We start from the raw sequence: 24718 nt of genomic DNA on the forward strand, positions 1-24718 counted from the left end.
GATCAGAGATGGGCGGAAAAGATAAGCAGGTGAGGCACTGCCTCACCTGCCATAGACTTTTTACTCCAGAGGTTTGACTATAAAGTTGATCAGAATAATAGAAAAAGGATATTTTTAACATATTATTTGTATTTTTCATATACTTTATCCAGTCAAAACTCTGGCACAAACGTTAGTATGACATGAAAGGCTCTGCCTCACCTGCCTCACCCCACCGCACGTCACTGTGAACGGAGATAGGAGGCGGTGGGGGGAGGGCTTGAGCGGTATCCGGAATATTATATCAGCATGTGGCCAGCTCATAGCCTAGAACTGAACTAAAGGCATGCAACACCTGCACAAGCCAGAAACACTGCATGGGGGGCTTTTCCCGATATCCCGGGGGAGTGGGCTGCTGATGGAGCTGCCTGCAGTTTACAGAGTTGGACATGTAAATGCAGCAGCAGGCATGATATTGTCCCCTCTCTGGTCACACTACAACCTCTCTAGTCTGCACACCATTCAGCATGTATTCCCTGCCCTGCTCACCCATGTCAGTGGCTACAGATATGAGCACCTGGCCGTGGCTGGCACATGGCTATTGGCGCTATCCAGTTTTTGCTTTCAGCAGACTCTGGACTCTGTTGCTGTGTGTTCCAGTCACTACCAGGCATTGTGCAGCGTGAACTGGCTGCATGTTTCTGCAGTGTACTGGTCTCATCATTTCTTTACTGTAGTCTGTGAGTTGGTATAGTTGCATTTAGCACAATTTACATTGTACATGTGTACACACGCACACGCGACTGGATGTATTAATGCTAAAATGTTGTCAGAACTCTGACTTTTTGTGGTTTTAACTGCATTTCCCTTATTCACGAAGCTCTAGAAACCAAAACTTTCCATAACTTGTGCTCGGTAGACACTGTCATCTGTAGATGGTGTTGCCTATAGAAGCCTATGGGCTTATTTATTCAGAATCTTTAGAGAGGGATCCTTGGGATCCCTCCTTTTACCCAAATATGCTAGCAGAATGTCATAAACCTGGAAGTTATAACTTTGCATGGGACAGCTGTTATCTTCAGAGCTGTCCCATGCGTAAGTAATCATGCATGCGGCATTAAAATACGCTGATATGCATGTGATAAGAGGCAGGATGTACATGATACATCCCACCTACAATAGCTACATAACCATATGTATCAGGTTCTGATCTGTGAGTGCAAGAAAAAGTACTAAGGGAGGGGTGTACTACGCATTGCATAAGTGATGCAACAAATCTCGACACATGGTGTTCACATTCTGGCATTAATAACGCTGGTATATACCTAGAAATGCAATTAAAATCATAAAGGATGGCTGTCCTTGTGAGAGCTATCCGTTGTGATCACAGAACTTCCGAGTTTATGATTGGGAGATCTACTGCACATGCTCCGTATGATGTGCGTGCCGCAGAGGGTGCTGAGAGGGATCCGATTGGAAATGCGGCCTAAACTCTGAAAACTGCATCTTCTGAGTTTTGAATGCATGTTTCTACATCCCACTTCAAGGCATTTAAAAATAGTCCATGTGACTGAAAAAAACCCACAAAAAAAAAAAATATTGTAAAGGGGAAGCGTTAAGAGGAGTCAATATAAAGAAGTAATCCCCCCCCAAAAAATAAAAAAAAAAAAAGTCTAGATCCTCCCCTACTACCCGGAGAAAAGTCTGCATTGGGAGTAGGTGGTGGCAGAAAGGGAGTACCAGATGGGGCACTCCTCAGCCTAATCCAGGCACCCTATAGTCCAGGGGTGGCCAATCAGTCAGCGACAAAGAGCCCCCAAAAAATCTTTGGTCATACCAAAGAGTCGACACCATGTGCACGCCAAAGGCACGTGTGCAAAAATGGGGCATGGTCTTGTACCCACTAGGCCCCGCCCATTATAAAATACATTGAAAAAGCCAGATCCAAAATAAAATACATAGAAAGGGACAAATCCACATAAAATACATTTTAAAAGCCACATCCACATAAAATACATTAAAAAAGCCAGATCCAAATAAAATACATTTAAAAGCAAGATTACCATAATACACTTCAGTTCCTCCATGTGTCTCTCCAGCCCCCCATGCCACTGTAGTAGCCCTTCATGTGTCCAGCAGCCCCTGCCACATGTGTCCAATAGCCCCTGCTCCAAACCCGAGGTGGTCCATGCTGAGGTAGCTGTAGTCCCTCTTTGCTTGCCAGTGGGTTCTCACCTAGTATCCGGCTCCCTCAGTCCAATTAGTGACGCTGGCACTGTGTGCCCGACTGGAGCACAGTGGTTTCTGCATCTTTTGCGATCACCTGACCTCAAGTGTCAGGAGCCGCCTCTGAATGAAGAAAGAGCCGCATGCGGCTACCGCTGCTATAGTCACTAAGGCAGTAGGTGTGACTTAGTGAAAAAGTGAGAAAATAAAATTAAAATGTAGAAAAAAAGATTCCTTGACAGAAGGGGGCATATGAGGGTGAAGTTATATATTATTATATACACATCACCTATTATTTAAAGTGCCAAACTCCTTGTCTCGGCTGTCTTAACTCCATGGTTATGCAGTGTGCCCCACTTGAATTACAGAGAAACCTGATGATAAAACATTGGCCATCATTTTAAGTGAACTCATATTTTACAGGCTATCTGTTGTATGTCCATCTGCTTTAATGAATTGGTATAGTATGTTTATTGAATGCAGTATAATGTTATGACAGCACATTGACATGGCTGCTCACATGCTATCTGCACTGGGAATTTCAGCATCACCATGTCACGGTGTTCCCATGTAAGCAGGAAACAAGAAGAAAAAAAAAAGGAATTTCTTGTTTTTCTTAAGCATAGTAAATATATGATAAGTTTTAATACAAATTAGACACACTGCATTGATTTTATATACTGATAAATTTCAAAAAGATAAATGTTGAATTGTAATTGTTTACAAATGCTTTTTTGGCCGTACAATACCTTTAATACCTTGGTTTCCAGTAGAGCAATATTTTACTGATTTATCATTTCTCCTTCTATTTTCTTACAGGAGGAAAAAAAAGATGAGCCCAGAGACATCTGGACCATTCCCTCGGCTGCTTACACTGTGCTAATGAGGTGCCTTCGGGAAGGGGTAAGGCTTCTTTACTGTACTTTCTAGAAATCCTCCGCTATAATAACCCCTCAGACATTATGTGAGAACCGTAGCCTGCAGCTGTGCAGTATCTTGTCAAGCAGGTATAGCTCCAGAATTTAAATAGCAGTAACCAGGCAATGGACCACTGCATGGATAAAAAAGATAAGCAATGTTTCCCCACAGCAAGAAAATTAACATGTTGTTAATTAACGTAAAAACCAGGATGTTGGAACTAAATGTTCTTCTGAGACAGAATAATACTGCTAATTGTGATTGAAAAAAAGCACGCTACAGCCATGTAGAAGTTCATTGACATCAGAAACCGTAATATAAGATTACGTGTTGCACATACATGTGGCATATGACAAATTGCTCCGGTGAGGCTTTGTAAGTGTACGACCATCAGGCCAGTGCAGCAGCTCAGTTTATTTTAATTGCTCACTTCTGACATGTTGCTGTAAAGAGTTTCTGAACATTAAATTTGTTTAAAGCTGAATTGTGCATCCCCACGGCCCAGCCTCAATTAAGGCCAATAACATGTAATCACCATATAAATAGGTTGCTGTAGTAGCATTAAAAAAAAGCCCACTTGACATCGTTTCTGCTCTCGGAAAAGCCCAAGGCGAAAAGCATTCCTCCCTTGGCTAGAAAAATCTTGATAAACATTGTTCTTTTGACATGATTATAGCTTGCAGATAAATGTGAGAACATTGCTGAGGCTCAACACCAGAAACGATACAACCTCATGCAACCTCCTGGAAAACATTTAGCAATTGTTGGACTCCTTCCAACATTCTGTAATGAACATGTAGTTAGCTGTCATTGTGTGTCACGTCGGCTCCGAGATGTATGTAATAAATGCTCTAGTCATTTCATCTATTAAGTCTTACCAATTTTGTGTTGATTCACAACAGATTTTGACATTTAATAATGTGTAGACACACCAGAGTTTATCAACAAACTATTTTCATTGTAATTATTACCACTCCCAAATAATTGTCATATGCTTAATTGCAATATGCGCGTATAGAGTTTCTACCAGTAACTTCAGAAATGAAGAACACCTTGACCTCAAATAAATACAGTTGTTATAAAATAGCTGACATAAAAGTGCTTCCTAGTAGAGCCTGTATGATCCTCCAGTGTTTTTGTGGGTTTCCCTCTGGTGCCCTCTCACACTCCGAAAACATACTGCACATCAGTATTTGCGGAAAGACGGGTGGTCTTGGGAAGGATGGGGGGGGGGGGGGGGGTTGTGTTGTGATTTTAGGCTGTTATCTCCAATAGGGCAGGGACAGATGAAAGCAGCCACAAGGTGGCTGTGTCAACTGCTGCAATAATGTAAGGTGCTATATAAATTGTGTTTTCTTTGTCATCCTAAAGTAGTAGGATACACTGTGCTGATTAGTACATAATCTTATATCTATTGGTGACATGTATTGGAGTCTAAATGATGATATCTTGATTAATGTGTATTTAGTACATGACAGCCAATAACTGCTTTTAATATAGAGTGACATACAGTGGCGTAACTAGGGTTGGTGTCATCTTCAATGGATAAGACTATATAAGACCATACTTAGTAATTCTATTGTACTAATGTTACACATAAGTTGTAATTACTGTATTGTACAGTATCCCTGAATGTAATGGCAATAGTAGTGACATGAACAACTAGTAAAGTTAATATTATACCCTTAAATGTCATGATCATACGGACTAATCCTATAACCAATACCTCCCTCTCCCCCCTAGTTACATTTATCATCTTGCCAGTGCACCCTTTCCCCCTGGTTACATTTATCCTATAATCAGAGACCTCTCTCCCTCAGTTACATTTATGCTATAGCCAGTACCCCTCTCCCCGCCCAGTTACATTTGCCCTATAGACAGTGCCCCCATTCCCGCCAAGTTAAATTTATCATATTGATAGTGCCCCCACCTACCTCCAGTTACATGTATCCTTTTGCCAGTGCTCCCTTTCTCTCCAGTTACTTTTACCCTATAATCAGTGCCCAGAACTACCCCCAGTTACATGTATCATATTGCCAGTGCCACCTTTCCCTCTAGTTACATTTACCCTATAATCAGTGCCCCCTTCTTTCCCCTTCAGTTACATTTATCCTATAACTCAGTGGTCAGGGAACATGGGTAAATTACCCCAAATGGGGTAAAAATTTAATTCCTGTGGGTAATAGACGGTCGCGCTGCCGAGACACCCCCGTCCAGCACCAGCCGGCTCGCGATGTGACGTGCTGACGTTACACCGCGCTCCCTCCTGCCCGCCCTGTGCTGTGTTCCTGGTCGCGGTGTGATGTGCTGACGTCACACCGCGCTCCCTCAAGCCCGCCCGCCCGCCGTGCACTGTCCTGTCCTCCCACCCGTGGCCCGCCAACCCACACTCAGAACTTGAAGTGTTCTGTGGCTGACCGCTGATGGAGTTCCGCAGTATCAGACAGTGGCCCACTGACATTACTGAGATGAGGATGTGACCATCTGTCTCCTGAAAAGTCGTGCCCCCCCCCTCCCCTTCTCTCCTCATCCATCTTTCTTACATTCATTCTGGTGTTTTGGGGAGAAAGTGTTAATTAACCCATTCATTGCCAAAAAATAATTGGTGAAAATAATAATAATAAAATAATAATAATAATTATATATATATATATATATATATACATACACAGTATCTCAGAAATGCAGTATAAACAGTGATAACCAGTATATATGCACAATAATATATTATTTCCTTCCTTTCAAATCAAGGGGGTAACGTCAGCGTATCTAAATATATTTTGGGGTAAAAGGTAAAAAAGTTCCCTGACCCCTGCTATAACTAGTGCCCCCTTTCTCCCCAGATGGATGGTGTTACCCAGTGCGGTCTGCAGACCCCTAGTGACAGCCGCTTGTGACATTTAATGCTAATATAAAGTCATTTTTATTTAAGGTTTTATATATAAATTGTATTTATATAACACTTAGAACAGTTTATTATCTATGTTGTCAGATACATACATGATTAATATTAATATGTTATAAATTGTTGCAATATACAGTATAAGAAATTAAGGAGACAAGTTGTTTGGTTCCTTGAACCAATGAAAGGTATTTGTATGATGATCTATCTAATTGAAAGCATCATGCAACTTCCTGTAGTTTCTGATTGTTTATTGCAGAGTATTGGTTTTGTAAGTTTTCCTTCATTTTTTAGTTTGACAAACTGTACAGTACAATTTCTATTATTCTCTGGGCATTTTGATTATCTATTTTATACTGTAAATGTTGAAGTCGATATTTAATGAGTATGTCACATGAAAAAAATAAGTTCCGTTATAACCATGTTAGTTGAACGTATATTGGTGCAGATGTATTAACCAGGAGAAGGCATAAGGAAGTGATAAACCAGTGAGAAGTGCAAGGTGATAAGCGCACCAGCCAATCAGCTCCAATATGCAAATTGACAGTTAGGAGCTGATTGGCTGCTGCGTTTATCACATTGCACATATCACTGGTTTATCACTTCCTTATGCCTTCTCCAGGTTAATACATCTGCCCCAATGAGTGCCATTACAGTGCACAGATGTCTGATTTACCTGCATCATATATAACATACTGACGTTAAACTATCAGGAAAGTGTCCCTTGAAATGAAATTTGAATGTTAGCAACTGTGGGAATCCTGAAGCATTTAGTAACATCTGCATTCTAAAGCCAGACGAAAAACCGTAGATGGCCTTGTGCTGCTATGCTTTCTCAATAAAACCTTGCACACAAAGAGCAGGTAGGGGACACAGATGGAGCTTTACTAACTTAAATGAAAAATAAAAACAACCTAGCCCTCATTCAGGGGCAGATTTATTAATCCTGGTGAAGTGATAAAGTGGAAGGTGATAATGCACCTGCCAATCAGCTCCTAACTTTCAAGTTATAAGGTGTGTTTGAAAAATGTCAGTTAGGCACTGACTGGCTGGTGCGTGATCACCTTCCACTTTATCACTTCACCAGGCTTCATAAATCTGCCCCTCAGGCCCTAGCTCACTGCTTGACCCCTATCTAACAGGACAGCTAGTCTGCATGCAAAAAGTCTCATAGGTATACACTGTACATAGCCTCCTGACCTTCCCAGACTCAAGTTCCACTGGCCTGGCTTCTTTTCAATGTCATAAGCCCAGCCACAGAGAATTTGTGGGCTTTTTTGCCTAATACAGACTTGGACACTGGCCTCCTGGACCTCCTCTGTGTCTTTTGACCTCCCTCTCTGTGTCAGCTTTCCTGTGTCACTCAGCGTTCCTCTCTGTGTCAGCCTCCCTCTGTCACCACACGCACACACACACAAACACACACACACACACCCACCAGATCACCAACTTTCCAACACCCGGCCATGGTCCACTTCACGGCGGTAACCGACCAGCCTAGAATGCATAAACTGAACACTGTGCGGGAAGCCACGCATGCACATAGCATTGCGACGGAGATTGCTGGATCCTAATGCCGACTACAGTCCACCGCTGCGATCACATTTATAACACTGAGCCCCCCTGCCACTTTGGGAACACTTGGGATTGGCTGCAGCAGAGTGCATCCCGTGGACCCACCTATTTTGGAAATGTGAGTCCTTCGTCCTAAAAACTGGGTAAAATATGCGCTATTGTGTGGTTTTGCGATCAGTGGTTAAACAGTCATCGTGCTTTCAAAGGGGTCGATTCTATTCGGCAACTAATGAATAGCGCCGGGAATTAGCTCCCGACGCTATTCAATTCAGCAACTAATTACCTGCAATTGTCGGGAATTCTTCTCTCATCCCCGGGGGATGAGAAGAGAAACCCGACAAAAGTGCTGCCTCGCGGCCGGCGCGAGGCTGATTCTGTCGGGAATCAGCCTCGCGCCGGGGAGTTAAGTCGGAGAATGCCCGTTCTCCCGACAATTCAACCTGTTTTGTCGGCGAGAACGGGCCATCGCCGACGTAACTAGTTGCTGAATTGAATAGCGTCGGGAGCTAATTCCCGGCGCTATTCATTAGTTGCCGAATAGAATCGACCCCAAAGTGTCAAATGATAATCTCCCTAAGGATCATTCTTTGGAATTTAATAAAACACTTTGCAGAAAATCAGAAACAAAGTTCCTTTTCTTAATACTTATCTAAAACGTACTGATCTTCACAAGCAGATTTGTATTTTAAACATTAAATATTAAACTAGCCAGTGTATGGTGCTGCTAACTCAGCACTAACTGTGGCCATTTATTCCTTCTTCTAACCTTAGGCGTCTTACCCTGTTATAATAAAGACATAATTGTTTATTAAATTTTGTATGTGTCTTGAGATTAAAACAGGCAATTCATATATTAAATACATTATTCTTGAAAGAATTAGATTAGACGGCATCAACAAAATGCTAAATGACCTGGTACAGAGCAGTGTATTGCTTAATCCAGATTGTGGCCTCTTAATGCCGATCAAATAATTATATGATTTCTAGGTAGGACTACAAACCACCAATCTAAGTAATTAAAATGTAAATCTTTTACCAAGTTATGATTTCAGATACATAACTATTTATTCTGTAACATATATGTAAATAAATGAAACAAAGAATTTTATGAATGTTGGTCTCTGATTCTGTAATGTAAAACAAGATTCGTGAGCATACAGTATATACGTAGATAAGCAGTTATGCTACATTTGTAAATCTAATCATTTATTTTTCAAGGAGTTTCAAATGCTTAATCAAATATTAGAGAATTATGGTTAACAGACCTGGCGTGTGTAAAGACAGAGGATATTAGTTTCCAGTGGTCCAGACTAATGACTAGACCAGTGGTTCCCAAACTGTTTGCCATGGCCCCCTGGGGTGCCTCAGGACACTTGCAGGGGTGCCTTGGATTGGTGGTCCAGGACCAATTCAAATTATTTATGGTCAATATAATAGGCAAAACTAGTGCTAGTAGCTGTCAGCCATATAATATGGGGACAAACAGAAGCAAATCTTGTCCCTCACCACACAATTGAGCCTAAGGATGACATATAAACACAATCTACTTAATTTAATATTTCTTTCTCTTACGTCCTAGAGGATGCTGGGGACTCCAAAAGGACCATGGGGTATAGACGGGATCCGCAGGAGCTTGGGCACACTGAAAAGACTTTGACTGGGTGTGAACTGGCTCCTCCATCTATGCCCTTCCTCCAGACCTCAGTTAGACTTTGTGCCCAGGACTGACTGGACACTCGCTAGGGGAGCTCTCCTGAGTTTCTCTAGAAAAGACTTTATGTTAGGTTTTTTATTTTCAGGGAGACCTGCTGGCTACAGGCTCCCTGCATCGAGGGACTGAGGGGAGACCAGTCAGACCTACTTCTACTTAGTTAAGGGCTCTGCTTCTTTGGCTACTGGACACCATTAGCTCCAGAGGGTTCGATCACTTGGTGCGCCTAGCTGCTTGTTCCCGGAGCCGCGCCGTCACCCCCCTCACAGAAGCCAGAAGAAAGAAGCCAGGTGAGTATACAGAAGACTTCAGTGACGGCAGAAGACTCCAGTAACGAGGTACAGCGCAGCGGTAGCACCGCGCTCCATGCTCCCACACACTTCACCAACGGCACTCACAGGGTGCAGGGTGCTGGGTGGGGGGGGGGAGATCCCTGGGCAGCATGTTACTGGGTCTGGGGAGCTGGCTAAAGGCTTTTCCGTTTTTCAGACCCCCGCCGGCATTTTAATTTTTCAAATTTTAGCGGGCTGAAGCGCACGCCGCTGCAGAGAACGCTGGCCCGGGACCTCCAAGCTCCACTACAAGTAACAGGGAGCTAATCGGAGGGGGGGTGCACCACAGTTATTGGTGCATAATTAGTTTTCATAGCGCTTTCAACATATATTGTGTTCTGGGATATAAGGGCGCTGGGGTGTGAGCTGGCATACTCCCTCTGTGTTACTCTATCTAGGTTTCCTTGTGGGTCTGTCCCCTAGCTGAGGCGGTGTGTGTGTGTCGGTGTGTCGATACTCCGTGTCGGCATGTCTGAGGCTGAGTGTTATTCCCCGGAGGAGGTTGCTGGGGGAGCAGATGTGGGTCTGGAGTTGGCCCTGTCGGCGCAGCCGACACCTGATTTGCTTACAATGTTAAGTACGCTTAATACAAATGTGTTCTCTTTGTCTAAAAGGTTGGATAAATCGGAGTCTCAGACTAAGGTATGGAGGAAATCCATAGAGGATGCTTTGTCTCAGGTGCAGACCCCATCAGGGTCGCAAAAGCGGCCTTTTACCCAGTTGGTAGATACGGATACCGACACGGATTCTGATTACGATGTCGACTTCACTGAGGCTGCGTTACATCCATGGTTAGTTAAGAGTATTCAGTAGATGATTGTGGCTATAAAAGATGTTTTACATATTTCTGACGAACCTGCGGTGCAGGAAACAAGGATTTGCTTGTTCAAAGGGAAAAAACCCGAGGTGAAGTTTCCCCCATCTCATGAAATGAATACTCTTTGCGAAAAGGCTTGGGAGTCGCCGGATAAGAGGTGGCAGATTCCCAAGAGAATTTACATGGCGTATCCTTTCCCCTCTGATGACAGGGAAAAATGGGAGTCGTCTCCAAATGTCGACAAGACTCTATCCCGGTTGTCTAAGAAGGTGGCGCTTCCGTCCCCTGACACGGCAGCTCTCAAGGATCCGGCGGATCGCAAGCTGGAGACGTCTCTTTAGTCCATTTTCGCTAATACGGGTGCATTGCTCAGGCCTGCTGTGGCGTCGGTATGGGTGAGTAGTGCTATTGCTAAATGAGCTGAGAATTTAGCTGCTGATATGGATATGCTTGATAAAGATAATGTTCTTTTAACTCTTGGTTATATCAAGGACGCTGCAGATTACCTGAAGGATGCGGCGAGGGATGTTGGTCTCTTGGGATCAAGGGCCAATGCCTTGGCGATCTCGGCCAGGAGAGCGCTGTGGATTCATCAATGGAATGCTGATGCCGACTCCAAGAGAGCTATGGAAGCTCTTCCCTTCAAAGGTAATGTCGTGTTTGGTGACGGCTTGGCTGATCTGGTGTCTACTGCGATGGCGGGTAAGTCATATTTTCTTCCTTATGTTCCCACACAACAGAAAAAGACACCACATCAGCAGATGCAGTCCTTTCGTCCCAATAAATACAAGCGTGGAAAAGGTTCGTCCTTCCTCGCTTCAAAGGGTAGAGGAAGGGGAAGAAAGTCGCCTGCAGTATCAGGCGCCCAGGACCAGAAGTCCTCCCCTGCCTCTACCAAGTCCACCGCATGACGCTGGGGCTTCCCTGGGGGAGTCCGGACCGGTGGGGGTCCGTCTGCGGATCTTCAGTCAGGTCTGGGTTCAATCAGGCCTGGATCCTTGGGTCCTAGATATTGTATCTCAGGGATATAAGCTGGAGTTTCAGGAGGTGCCCCCTCACCGGTTTTTCATTTTGGCCTTACCAGTGTGTCTTCCGGACAGGGAGGTGGTGAAGGCAGCAATACAAAAGTTGTGTCAACAGTGGGTCGTTGTTCCCGTTCCCCCGTCCCAACGGGGGGAGGGGTTCTACTCGAGCCTCTTTGTGGTACCGAAACCGGACAGTTCGGTCAGACCGATTCTGAACCTAAAGTCCCTCAATCCATACTTGAAGGTTTTCAAGTTCAAGATGGAATCTCTTCGAGCTGTGATTTCCAGCCTAGAAGGGGGGGGACTTTATGTCGTCAGTCGACATAAAGGATGCCTACTTACATGTCCCGATATATCCTCCGCATCAAGCTTTCCTCAGGTTTGCGGTACAGGATTCTCATTACCAATTTCAGACGTTGCCGTTTGGGCTTTCCACGGCCCCGAGGATTTTCACCAAAGTCATGGCAGAAATTATGGTTCTCCTTCGCAAGCAAGGGGTTACCATTATCCCGTACTTGGACGATCTCCTGATAAAGGCGAGGTCCAGGGAACGGTTGCTGAGAAATGTGAATTTGTCTCTGTCCGTTCTGCGACAACACGTTGGGCTGCTAAATTTGCCAAAGTCTCAGTTGATTCCGACCACTCGGTTGCCCTTTCTGGGCATGATTCTGGACACGGGCTTACGGAAGGTGTTTCTTCCGGAAGACAAAGCTCTGGAACTACAGACGATGGTCAGGGAGCTTCTGAGGCCGAAAAGTGTGTCGATTCATCAATGTACTCGGGTTCTGGGGAAAATGGTTGCGGCGTACGAAGCCATTCCGTTTGGCAGGTTTCATGCTTGGGTGTTTCAGTGGGATCTGCTGAGCAAGTGGTCCGGGTCTCACCTGCACATGCACCGGAAGATAAGTCTATCTCCCAGGGCCAGGATTTCTCTCCTGTGGTGGATACAAAGTTCTCATCTACTAGGAGGGCGCCGAATCGGTATCCTGGATTGGGTCCTGTTGACAACAGATGCAAGTCTCCGAGGCTGGGGCGCAGTCACCCAGGGAAGGAATTTCCAGGGGAAATGGTCGCTCCAGGAATCTTGTCTCCACATAAATGTTCTCGAGTTAAGAGCCATTTACAACGGCCTTCTACAAGCAAGAAGTCTTCTTCAGGGTCGGCCTGTCCTGACACAGTCGGACAACATAACAGCGGTGGCGCATATAAACCGTCAAGGCGGAACAAGGAGCAGGGCGGCTATGGCGGAGGCCACAAGAATCCTTTGCTGGGCGGAACAGCACGTGAGCGCTCTGTCAGCAGTCTTCCTTCCGGGAGTGGACAACTGGGAAGCAGACTTCCTCAGCAGACACGATCTCCATCCGGGAGAGTGGGCTCTTCACCAAGAGGTATTTGCAGAAGTGACGAAGCGTTGGGGAACTCCGCTGATCGACATGATGGTGTCTCGCCTCAACAAGAAGCCTCCGAGGTATTGTTCCAGGTCAAGGGACCCCCAAGCCAGTGCAGTGGACACCCTGGTAACTCCGTGGGTGTTTCAGTCGCTGTATTTGTTCCCTCCGCTTCCTCTCACTCCAAAGGTACTGGGAATCATTCGACGAGCAAGAGTGCAAGCATTTCTTGTCGTTCCAGATTGGCCAAGAAGGGCCTGGTATCCAGATCTTCAGGAATTACTTGTGGAAGATCCTTGGCCGCTCCCTCTAAGAGAGGACCTGTTATTGCAGGGACCATGCGTGTTTCCAGACTTACCGCGGCTGCGTTTGACGGCATGGAAGTTGAGCGCCAAATCTTAGCTCGGAAAGGTATTCCCGGGGAGGTCATTCCCACTCTCCTTGAGGCGAGGAAGGAAGTTACGGCGAAACATTATCACCGTATTTGGAGAAAGTATGTTTCGTGGTGTGAGACTAAAGCTGCTCCTGCGGAAGAATTTCACTTGGGTCGGTTTCTCCATTTTTTGCAGGCAGGCGTCGATGCCGGCCTGAAATTGGGTTCCATCAAGGTGCAGATTTCGGCTTTATCTATCTTCTTTCAGAAGGAATTGGCTGTTCTCCCTGAGGTTCAGACTTTTGTGAAGGGAGTGATGCATATCCATTCTCCGTTTGTGCCCCCGGTGGCACCATGGGATCTTGATGTGGTCTTACAGTTTCTTATGTCTTCCTGGTTTGAACCTTTGCGTTAGGTTGAGTTAAAGTTTCTCACTTGGAAGGTGGTCATGCTGTTGGCTCTGGCATCTGCCAGGCGGGTGTCTGAGTTGGCGGCCTTATCTCACAAGAGTCCGTACTTCATCTTCCATTCGGAATTGAGGACTCGTCATCAATTTCTGCCGAAGGTGGTTTCTTCGTTTCACATTAACCAACCTATTGTGGTACCTGTGGCAGTTCCAAAGTCTCTTGATGTTGTGAGAGCTTTGAAGATCTACGTCGCCAGAACGGCGGTGGCCAGGAAAACAGAGGCGCTGTTTGTCCTGTATGCCTCCAACAAGATTGGTCATCCTGCTTCGAAGCAGACTATTGCACGCTGGATTTGTAGTACAGATCAGCAATCTCATTCTTCGGCTGGGCTACTGGTGCCGAAATCAGTGAAGGCCCATTCTACCAGGAAGGTGGGCGCATCTTGGGCGGCTGCCCGAGGGGTCTCTGCACTTCAGCTTTGCCGAGCAGCTACGTGGTCGGGTTCAAACACCTTTGCTAAGTTTTACAAGTTTGATACCCTGGCTGAGGAGGACCTCATGTTTGCTCAATCGGTGCTGCAGAGTCGTCCGCACTCTCCCGCCCGTGTTGGAGCTTTGGTATAGACCCCATAGGCGCCCAGCATCCTCTAGGACGTAAGAGAAAATAGGATTTTAGTACCTACCGGTAAATCCTTTTCTCCTAGTCCGTAGAGGATGCTGGGCGCCCATCCCAGTGTGGACGGTTACTTGCAGTGTATTCTTATTAGTTACATTGGTTTACACACGGGTTGTGTATTTGTTGTTTCAGCTTGTTGCTGTAGTTAAATTCATACTGTTATCTGGTTTACTGTTAATCCGGTTGTACGGTATGTTGTGGTGTGGGCTGGTATGTTCTAGCTCTTAGTTTGAACAAAAATCTTTTCCTCGAAATGTCCGTCTCTCCTGGGCACAGTTCCTATAACTGAGGTCTGGAGGAGGGGCATAGAGGGAGGAGCCAGTTCACACCCAGTCAAAGTCTTTTCAGTGTGCCCAAGCTCCTGCGGATCCCGTCTATACACCATGGTACTTTTGGAGTCCCCAGCATCCTCTACGGACTAGGAGAAAAGGATTTACCGGTAGGTACTAAAATCCTATTTTCTAAATTTCTCAATAAGACATTTTTGGCCTAGGGGTGCCGTGAAAAAAATTTGGATACTCTAGAGCACCGTGTTACAAAAAAGTTTGGAAACCACTGGACTAGACTATTTTTGTTTAAAAAACTAACACTTTCCTCCTAGCTGTTCCCCCCCCCTATTGGAAGATAATTTGGTCCTGTTCTATTAAATCATATACATCCGAAAAAATACAAAACTTACTGTGGTGGCATTTAGTGTGTGCAATTCTAAATAATAATTATTACATTGCACAAGCCGCCACTCATAACTACTATTTAGTTTTCAGCAGACAAGTCGATAGCGAGGACATCAAAAACCAAAACTCTTCATTCCCTTTTCCCCAGGCATATACTGTACATAGCAAGCACTGATCCATCATATTTCTCCTTACTATCCCCTTTCAACCAAACAAATAGACAGCTAGCATTGCGCAGCCATATATCTCTTACATTCAGTTTTCAGTAGACAAATACACCGCAAGCACTGATCTACCATATACCCTCTGCATTCAGGTTCCGCCAGACTGGTAGATAAGTTCAACCACTTTAAACAAAATCAAGATATGAAAGGTGTATAGAACTCTATAAAATATTACACTGTTTTTCTTTAGCCCTCTTAAGCATCAGTGCAGGAATTTTTGGAGTCTGGTAGATTTTAGCAGAAATGAATGAGGATCTTCTGGTAGTGCAGTTAGTCTCCATGTTTTGAATATGGATGATTGAATGTAAATCTCATGAGTACTTTGCTGCCTAAGTTTTATGAAAGGTTATCACGAATGCTTCCATTCATGAAGGAACATTGGAAGCAGATTAAATTAATGTGAGTACCTAAAGAGTGTCTGGAATATGGCTCTAAATTCATAAGTACCATCAAGGTGGATTCCATCATCATGATTTCAGATGGAAAACACAAATAGCTCTATCTTCTTTCTATGGATTTTTTTCCTGCTCAGATACTGTTTGTCCAGAAAGAGAGATATGCTGTTGCTGTTAGAACAGTCATTAGTCCTTCTATTAAGTCTTTGGGTAACCTACCTTCTCCAAGTCCCTTGTTCATCTTGCTGCTAATAAATGTATGTCTCAAAGCCATTTATTTAAGGATCTAAAGCAAATTATTTTTTAAAACAAATACGTATTCACTTTCTTGCTCTTGAATTTTCCCTTCCTGCTCAATGTGCCTAATTCAGATGTGGTTGGAGGTGAAATCACTGCTGCTTCCTTTGATAATTGCCTATTAGATCTCTTTTTGAAATGGCCCATATTGTAGAAATAATATCAGGTATTTATCACTGTGAAATGTATGACTGAATGTCTGCTACAATGATTTATTGAAGAAATAGAACATGTGTACGTTTAGTTTCCCTTTAAACTCTGATGTGATAAAATATTAATAAACATTGATGCAACTTTAAAACATTATTTCATATATGAGCTGGTTTCCCTTTAAGCATATTATCTCTGATATGTCCATCAATGCTGATGTTGAATTGTGTAGGCTGATCCATTGACTGTCCACTCTCTTCACTCCTTACTGAGAGATGTTTTCATGTTCCCTTCTCTATGAGCCATATTAAACTTGACGTGCTTCAAACCATTTACTGTTGAATTGCGGATGCATTTACATTTAAAATATCATGTTTCATTAAATGTCAAGAGAGAAATTGTTAGGAGTTCTTATTGTATGTGGAGAGTGAATCATTGAAATTGTATTTTGAGCTTTTGGACATGCATGTTGCTGCTGTTTTTTCCAGTTCTGCTTTTTGTTGGTTTACAAGCTTATATTTAATAGTGTATTCCATTTCTTAGAAATGTTTGTCCAAACAGTAATAACACACAATATAAAATTGGTTTATATGTAAATGGACATTTTAATGTATAATGATGATTAATAAATGTCAGTGTGCAAGCATGACTTGCTATATACCTTCAGACAGCAGTCAATGAAGCAGTCCTAGCGGTTTGCAGTTCAGTTATACCACTTTTACACTCGCACTCCCGGGTCACTCCCGGGATGCTTCCCGGGATGCGTCCCGGGATGCCTTCCCGGGACTGACCCCTTTCACACTGCACTAAGACCTGGGATCGACCCGGGACAGCCCCATTTACACTGATCCCGGGATATCCCTGCAAATGCACATGTATGTCATTAGAAATGGCCTTTTCTGGCTCACATTGATGAGGTCACACTAGTCAACAAAGGGAGGGGTGGTGCCTGCTCACACCATTGCTGCAGTCATGGCCGACAGAGTACCAGTGTGTATGCCTGAGCTCATGATTCTTTCTGCTTTGCAGATGTTTCATACAGCCACTGACAGCATGATGCAGCTTATCACACTGTGCAATATACTGCACATATATTTTATGAGGAGGAGGAGGGCGCAATTTATGCTGGATAGGGCTGCTAGTCGCCGCCAATATTTGCGCAGGAGGAGAGCCTTCATATCATCCAGGATGAGTATCATACTGAGCGTGAGTATGGGCCCTAACCGCTCATTTTGGTCCAGAGATCGCCGGCACGGAGAAGCCTTTATGAGGACCGTGGAAGCTTACCAGGATGAGGAGTGGATGGCTAACTTCCGTGTGTCTCGTGCAACCTTTAACTACATCCTGGAATTACTTACCCCAGCACTTGACATGCAGACCACCAGGCTTAGGAGACCCATCGAGGCACGCAGGAGATTAGCTATTGCATTGTGGTGGTATGCTACCCCAGGAGAGTACCGCTCAGTCTCATGCTTGTTCGGTGTTGCAATCTCCACCTGCTGTGTCATAGTCCACCAGGTGACTAAAGCAATTGTATCTACCTTATACAAGCGCTTCATATCTCTACCACAAGGACAGCGCTTACAGGATACCATCATTGGATTTGTGTAGCGAGGCTATCCGCAGTGTGGAGGAGCGATTGATGGGACACACATCCCCATTATTGCCCCACGTGACAACCATGCTGACTATTTTAATAGGAAGGGCTGGCACTCCATCATATTACAGGCTGTTGTGGACCACAAATATTGGTAAGTGTTTATTTTTGGGGTGGTGGGATGAGTTGCATGTGTGAGTTTTACATTCTAATTGTTTTCAATTTTACTGTTCTTTAGTTTCCTAGATGTGTTTATTGGCTGGCCAGGCCGATCTCATGACTCCCGAGTTCTTGCCAATTCTGACCTGTACAACATCGTAGAGGAGAAGCAGGGAGGCTGGCTGTACCCCAAAGAGTGTGCAAAGATTGTGAATGGGGTGGAGATCCCTGTCCACATCATCGGGGATGCTGCATACCCTTTACGCCCCTGGATTATGAAAGGCTACACCCAACAGGTCCAGTTAACCCCAGAGCAACAAACCTATACTCACACCCTGAGTTCAGCAAGGATGGTGGTTGAGAACGCCTTTGGCAGGTTAAAAGGAAGATGGCGTTGTTTGATGAAGCGCAATGATGTGGACCTTATGAATATGCCTAATGTAGTAGCTGCGTGCTGTATACTGCACAACATCTGTGAACTGCAAAATGAGCTATTCCTTCCTGAGTGGACTGTGCAGGACCCTGAGGTTATAAACCCACATGTGGAAGGTGCTTTGTTTGGGACTGCCTCAAACTCCGCTGCAGAACAAATACGCCACACTATTACGTCCAACCTTGCAGCACTGGTACAATAGTGTTTAAGAATCAGCACAACATGTTTGGTGAATGAAAATGTTTTTATTTTGTATTCCACCTTTGATCTTTGGGTTCATTATTTATGTTTTTCCAAAAAAAAAACATTGCCAGCAACTGTGTATATATGCATAAACAATGTAGAAAACACTGTAAACATGGTCTACTTTACGCACAAATGGGAATGTTATGCCTAGATTTGCAAACAAGTTTTAATTGGCATAAAAAAAAAAAAAAACACTGGTAGGTTTGTAGATACAACACCATAAACCACAGTGTCCCTGCAGTATATTATCACTGTGTAAAAAATAAATAAAAAGTGCTTTAAAGTAGACATTATACAAAACAGAACATAGAAAAAAATGAAAAAAGGCACAAACAGTTGTGCATAAACAATGACCACACAGTGGTTATTTAACAACAAATAACAACCAAAAAAAGCAATTCACTGTGTTTCACGGCAAATTGCGCAATACAGTAAACTCTGGGCTTGGCGCACTAGATGGTGCAGTATTTGGGGCATAGTATGGACCAGGATTAAATGATGAAAAACCCTGCTCAGGGGGGTATTGTGAGTTGTGGTGTTGGTTTGGTGCTCTTGAGGTATTGGTCATACGCTCATAGAACGCCATGTTCATTTGGTGCAATTCCCTGTGGCGGTCATACTGCTCTCTACTCATGCGTTCCTGCATTGTCATGACTTGGGAAAGGAATGCATCATGCATTTGGCGTTCAGCCTCGAGAAACCTGTCGAGCCTTGCATCCTCCTGTGCGGACATTGTAGCGTCCATCTCTCGGAGTTGGTCGACAAGGACATTTGACATGGCTTTAGCCACTTGCTCCGCTCTGTTCAATTTCTTCCTTCTAGGCGGTACGGTGTAAACTGTGAAGAGAAGAAATACAAAATGAGCGTATATAAAAATAGCAGCGTTAGCAAACATGTGTTTGTGGCATTAATCCACCTATACACTAGCTACTCTGCAACATTGAACTTTTAAAAAAAATGCAAAGCCCCCCTGCGTGGGGGCAGAAAATGCAAAGTGTGCCACCGTGCCAGCAGCGTGTTGAGCGCAGTGATCCTGCAAGGGGCTCATTAGCGCTCGCCACGCTGCCGCCACACTGGCCACTCATACTACGCACATAACCGGATGATTAACAATTGTGGATTTGTGCTATGAGTGTTAATTTCTAAACATGTACTTACTGTTTTTCTGTAAAGTTGGGGTGACGGCACTTTGTACAGTCCCACTGTCACTGGTCTGAGCATCCACGACGTCTTCAATGGTTGCAGTTATGCTGTCGTCGTTTCTGGATGTGTTTATGGACGGCTGGGATGATGTGTCGCTGTCCTCAGGTGTGTCGTCAATTAACAACGGTGATGAGGGACAGACGTCACTGCTTGTCTGTGTCTCTTCTGGAGTGCCTTCTGTAGCAGTGTACTGTGAACTGGAAGACAGACTCACCGGACTGCATATAGCTGTGTTTCCAAAGATATTGGCGCACATGTCATAGTACTGCCAGTCGATACGGCCAACACCGCTCTTTTTCCTGTTGTTGTCATGCACCTTAAGGAAATGCTTTTTAAGAGTTTTCATTTTGTTTAACACTTGCTGCTGGGTGCGGATGATTCCCCTGGCTTGCAGCATCTTGGAGATGTTTTTATAAATGACTGCATCTGTGACTGTGCCTGTGATCTGCCTCATAATTTCCTCCTCTCCCCTAATGCTCAGCAACTCTCTCACCTCCTGATCTGTCCAGGTCGCCATGCTGCCTTCCTCACACGCATCAAGGACGCTCCCCAGGGCTCTGAATGATGACATCATCTTTTCTGAGCCCATGAAAGCTCCAATCGGAGGCCTTTTAACAGTCCCGGGTAGTGAATCCCGGGACGGGCCCTTTCACACTACCCAGCTTCCCGGGACGGTCCCGGGTTCAACCCTGCTTTTGACCTGGGATGAAATCCCGGGATGCTCGTCCCGGGAAATTGTCCCTGTACCCATTTACACTGAGAAGAATCCCGGGATGATGCGCGTTCACGTGCAATATCCCGGGATTTTTCTGCGAGTGTAAAAGGGGTATTAGTAAGTGGTATACGATAACAGTATTCCAGTCACTCTTCAATACTCATATGGATCAGCATATAACACATTCCAAAGTGACCTTAATATGGGAATCTCCTTTAGTGATTCATGTTGCAATTGTGATCCCATTCAATGGTTACTCGTAAACACTGATCTACATACTAACCAATTTTGTATTGTGTGTTATTAGTATTGTTGTGTAAGTGATGCTAGTTTAGACATTTTGGGGTTTATTTATGAGCCATCTGGTTGTAAAACCCAGCAATTCTAATCATGTTTTATAATTTCTGAATAATTTCTGTATCGTGCATGTTAGAAATATGTGAGGTGACGCGGCAAGATAGTGTCAAAGTTTTGTCAGCTGACCCTGGACACAGAGCATGAGGGTTTAAAACATAAACATACCTTTTACCTGTTAGATGTAATATGTGTGACAGCTGCCTGACCCTGGGGATCAGCAGCAATATGTTTTACAGTTGCGTCTGCACTCAGGACGCAGCACTCGGCTGTAGTTCTCCTTCCTGAATTAAGTCCACCCTCAGACTCCCATTGGATAGTTACACAGGAGTCTTTGGGCGGGCTTTTACAGGAAGGAGACAATAAGTGTTGCTGCATCCCAAGTACAGTGGAGGCTGTGAAACACACAGTGCGGCTGATTCCCGAGCCATTGTATCATTTTATAAGAAGTCACAACTCTAATTGAACTGAATAATGACTTAATAGTAATGTGTGCACAGAAATGAATTGCCAAATCACATATTTAGTGACTGATTTCAGGGTGGGCCTCTCGTCATTTGCCGGTCTAGCCACCATATAGTTACGCCACTGCTGTGATCAAAAAACTATAATAAAGCACATCCTATAGCCTTGGATGATCTTCCTGTATCCTCTCTACTGGTAGCTTAGGCTACTCTTCATTTGGAAGCTTCTCCATTTCTCTGAGATTTGAAGGATACCTTCTCCCAACTGCATTCACTTCACAGGTTTCCACTCCGTTCCACTCTTCATTAGGAAGCTGCTCCATTTCTTTGAGATTTGAACAATACATTCCCCCAACTGCATTCGCTCCACAGGTTTTCTATGTGATTTACAGATCTGGACCCATTGCTGACCACTTCAGAACAGTCCAACATCTTGTATATAACTATTACTGGGTGTTTTATTAACAATATTTGGTTTTATTGTCTTTCTTGTAGACCCAAGGCCTTTGATGGAAACCCCACTTTCAACATTACCCTACAAAATGGCCTGACAATATCGTTTTCATGATACCATAGATATGTTCAAGGCACCCAGTGCCTTATGTATCCATGCAACCCCAAGTATCACTGACCTTCATCCATGATTAAATGTAGAAAAGTGGATCCCCCCCCCCCCCCCCTATACTTTAAATGTTTATTTTTTGAGACGTTGGAGTAGATTTACTAAAGCTTCTAGAACAGACAAGTGGAGTTGTTGGCCATAGCAACCAATCAGATTATGTTTATCATACCCTTGGATTCCGTAGAGAAATTATAGCTAGAATATGATTGGTTGCTACGGGCAACACCTTCACTTATAATTTTTAGAAGTTTTAGCAAATCTACCCCGATGTGCTTCACCAAAAAGCTGTAATTTGGGCCACAGGCTATTCTACATGAAGGATTTTGGCTAGTTCAGAGATTCTTATATCTCTCTCAGCAGAAGGGCCTTACTGGATCTACTACCAACTGTCTGAACGTCCGCTTGAATTAGTTTTTCAGTTCAATGAGGTGCTTTCTCCTCAATTTCAGCAATCATGCGCTACAATTTTGATCAGGTTTTTGTCTTGCAGCCATGTACAGAGAGATTGACTACAGAGTAATGGGTCTTAATCCTCCTGGTGAAATTATGTACAGTGGACCTGAAAACAGGGAGATCTCTGGAGATTGATTTTTAGTCTTCTGGCTGTCGGTGTTTATTCTGTCTGCCCTCTTCAGACAATTGTCTGGCCTTCTTCTTTCCTCCATGTGTATACTACATAGAGTGAAACAATACAAGTGAATGAATTTGCTTGAGCAGAATGCCGACATTGTTAAACTGTTGACATTAGCATCAGGGTTAGGCTTACCTTAAACAAACATTGTCAACATTATGTCGACATGCTGAATGACGGCATGGTTAATCTCCACATGATGAACATGTAGATGTGTTCACTGTCGATATTGTAAACATCAACAAAATATACCTTACCCCAGTTGAGTTCAGTTACTTACTGAAGTACTTACCTTCTGTTATTATAATCCCCTTTTCTCTTACGTCCTAGGGGATGCTGGGGAGTCCGTAAGGACCATGGGGTATAGACGGGCTCCGCAGGAGACATGGGCACTCTAAAGACTTTAGAATGGGTGTGCACTGGCTCCTCCCTCTATGCCTCTCCTCCAGACCTCAGTTAGATCCTGTGCCCAGAGGAGACTGGGTGCACTGCAGGGGAGCTCTCCTGAGTTTCTATGAAAATAGACTTTTTGTTGGGTTTTTTATTTTCAGGGAGCACTGCTGGCAACAGGCTCCCTGCTTCGTGGGACTGAGGGGAGAGAAGCAGACCTACTTCAATGATAGGCTCTGCTTCTTAGGCTACTGGCCACCATTAGCTCCAGAGGGTCGGAACGCAGGTCTCACCCTCGCCGTTCGTCCCGGAGCCGCGCCGCCGTCCTCCTCACATTGCTGGAAGATAGAAGCCGGGTGAGTATTAAGAAGAAAGAAGACTTCAAAGGCGGCAGAAGACTTCAGATCTTCACTGAGGTAACGAGCAGCCATTGCTCCCACACATACACACACAGCAGGCACTGTAAGGGTGCAGGGCGCAGGGGGGGCGCCCTGGGCAGCAATATTAACCTCAAGGGACACTGGCAGATGGATTAGATACTGCAGAGGCGGTATATTGAAAAACCCCCGCCAGTATAAATAATTTGAGCGGGACCGAAGCCCGCCGGTGAGGGGGCGGAGCTTGATCCTCCAGCACTAACCAGCGCCATTTTCTCCACAGCACACTGCAGAGAAGCTGGCTCCCCGGACTCTCCCCTGCTGAACACGGTTACAGAGGGCAAAAAAGAGGGGGGGGGGGGCACATTTATTTGGCGCAGTGAGTGTATTTATATATTTATATAAAAGCGCTGTACTAACTGTGATTTTATTCCAGGGTCCGGTGGCGCTGGGTGTGTGCTGGCATACTCTCTCTCTGTCTCTCCAAAGGGCCTTATTGGGGGACTGTCTCCATATAGATATATCCCTGAGTGTGTGGGGGTGTCGGTACGTGTGTGTCGGCATGTCTGAAGCGGAAGGCTCATCTAAGGAGGAGGTGGGGCAGATGATTGTGGTGTCTCCGTCGGCAACGCCGACACCTGATTGGTTGGATATGTGAAATGTTTTAAATGCAAATGTGTCTTTATTACATAAGAGATTGGACAAAGTAGAGACCAGGGATAAAACAGGGAGTCAATCCATGGCTTTGACTGTATCACAGGGCCCTTCAGGGTCTCAGAAACGTCCCCTGTCCCAAGTGGCAGACACTGATACCGACACGGATTCTGACTCCAGTGTCGACTACGATGATGCGAGGTTACACCCAAGGGTGGCCAAAAGTATTCATTTATATGATTATTGCAATAAAAGATGTTTTGCATATCACAGATGACCCCTCTGTCCCTGACACGAGGGTATGCATGTTTAAGGAAAAGAAACTTAAGGTAACCTTTCCCCCATCTCGTGAGCTGAACGCGTTATTTGAAAAAGCTTGGGAAACTCCAGACAAAATACTGCAGATTCCCATGAGGATTCTTATGGCGTATCCTTTCCCTGCACAGGACAGGGTACGGTGGGAATCCTCGCCCAGGGTGGACAAGGCTTTAACGCGCTTGTCCAAGAAGGTGGCGCTACCGTCTCCAGACACGGCAGCCCTCAAGGATCCTGCTGATCGCAGACAGGAAACTACCTTAAAATCAATTTATACACTTACGGGTGCTTTGCTCAGACCGGCAATAGCGTCGGCTTGGGTTTGTAGCGCTGTAGCAGCTTGGACAGATACCTTGTCAGCTGACATTGATACCCTAGATAGGGATACCATTTTATTGACCTTAGGTCACATTAAAGACGCAGTCTTATATATGGGAGACGCTCAGAGAGACGTTGGGCTGCTAGGTTCGAGATCCAACGCCATGGCGAT

The 24718-nt window shown here is 44.7% G+C and overlaps 1 protein-coding gene across 4 annotated transcripts in view; it reads left to right on the plus strand.

Annotated features, from left to right (window-relative positions):
* Positions 1-24718, plus strand: part of ULK4 (unc-51 like kinase 4) — a 1561547-nt gene that overhangs the window by 483069 nt on the left and 1053760 nt on the right. For all 4 annotated transcript variants that reach the window (XM_063922404.1, XM_063922401.1, XM_063922403.1 and 1 more), the window contains one exon: positions 3025-3108. In XM_063922404.1, the coding sequence (XP_063778474.1) occupies positions 3025-3108 (84 nt within the window). The remainder of the gene's footprint in view (positions 1-3024; positions 3109-24718) is intronic.

This window comes from Pseudophryne corroboree, chromosome 5 (genome assembly GCF_028390025.1).
Source record: "Pseudophryne corroboree isolate aPseCor3 chromosome 5, aPseCor3.hap2, whole genome shotgun sequence".
Taxonomy (NCBI): domain Eukaryota; kingdom Metazoa; phylum Chordata; class Amphibia; order Anura; family Myobatrachidae; genus Pseudophryne; species Pseudophryne corroboree.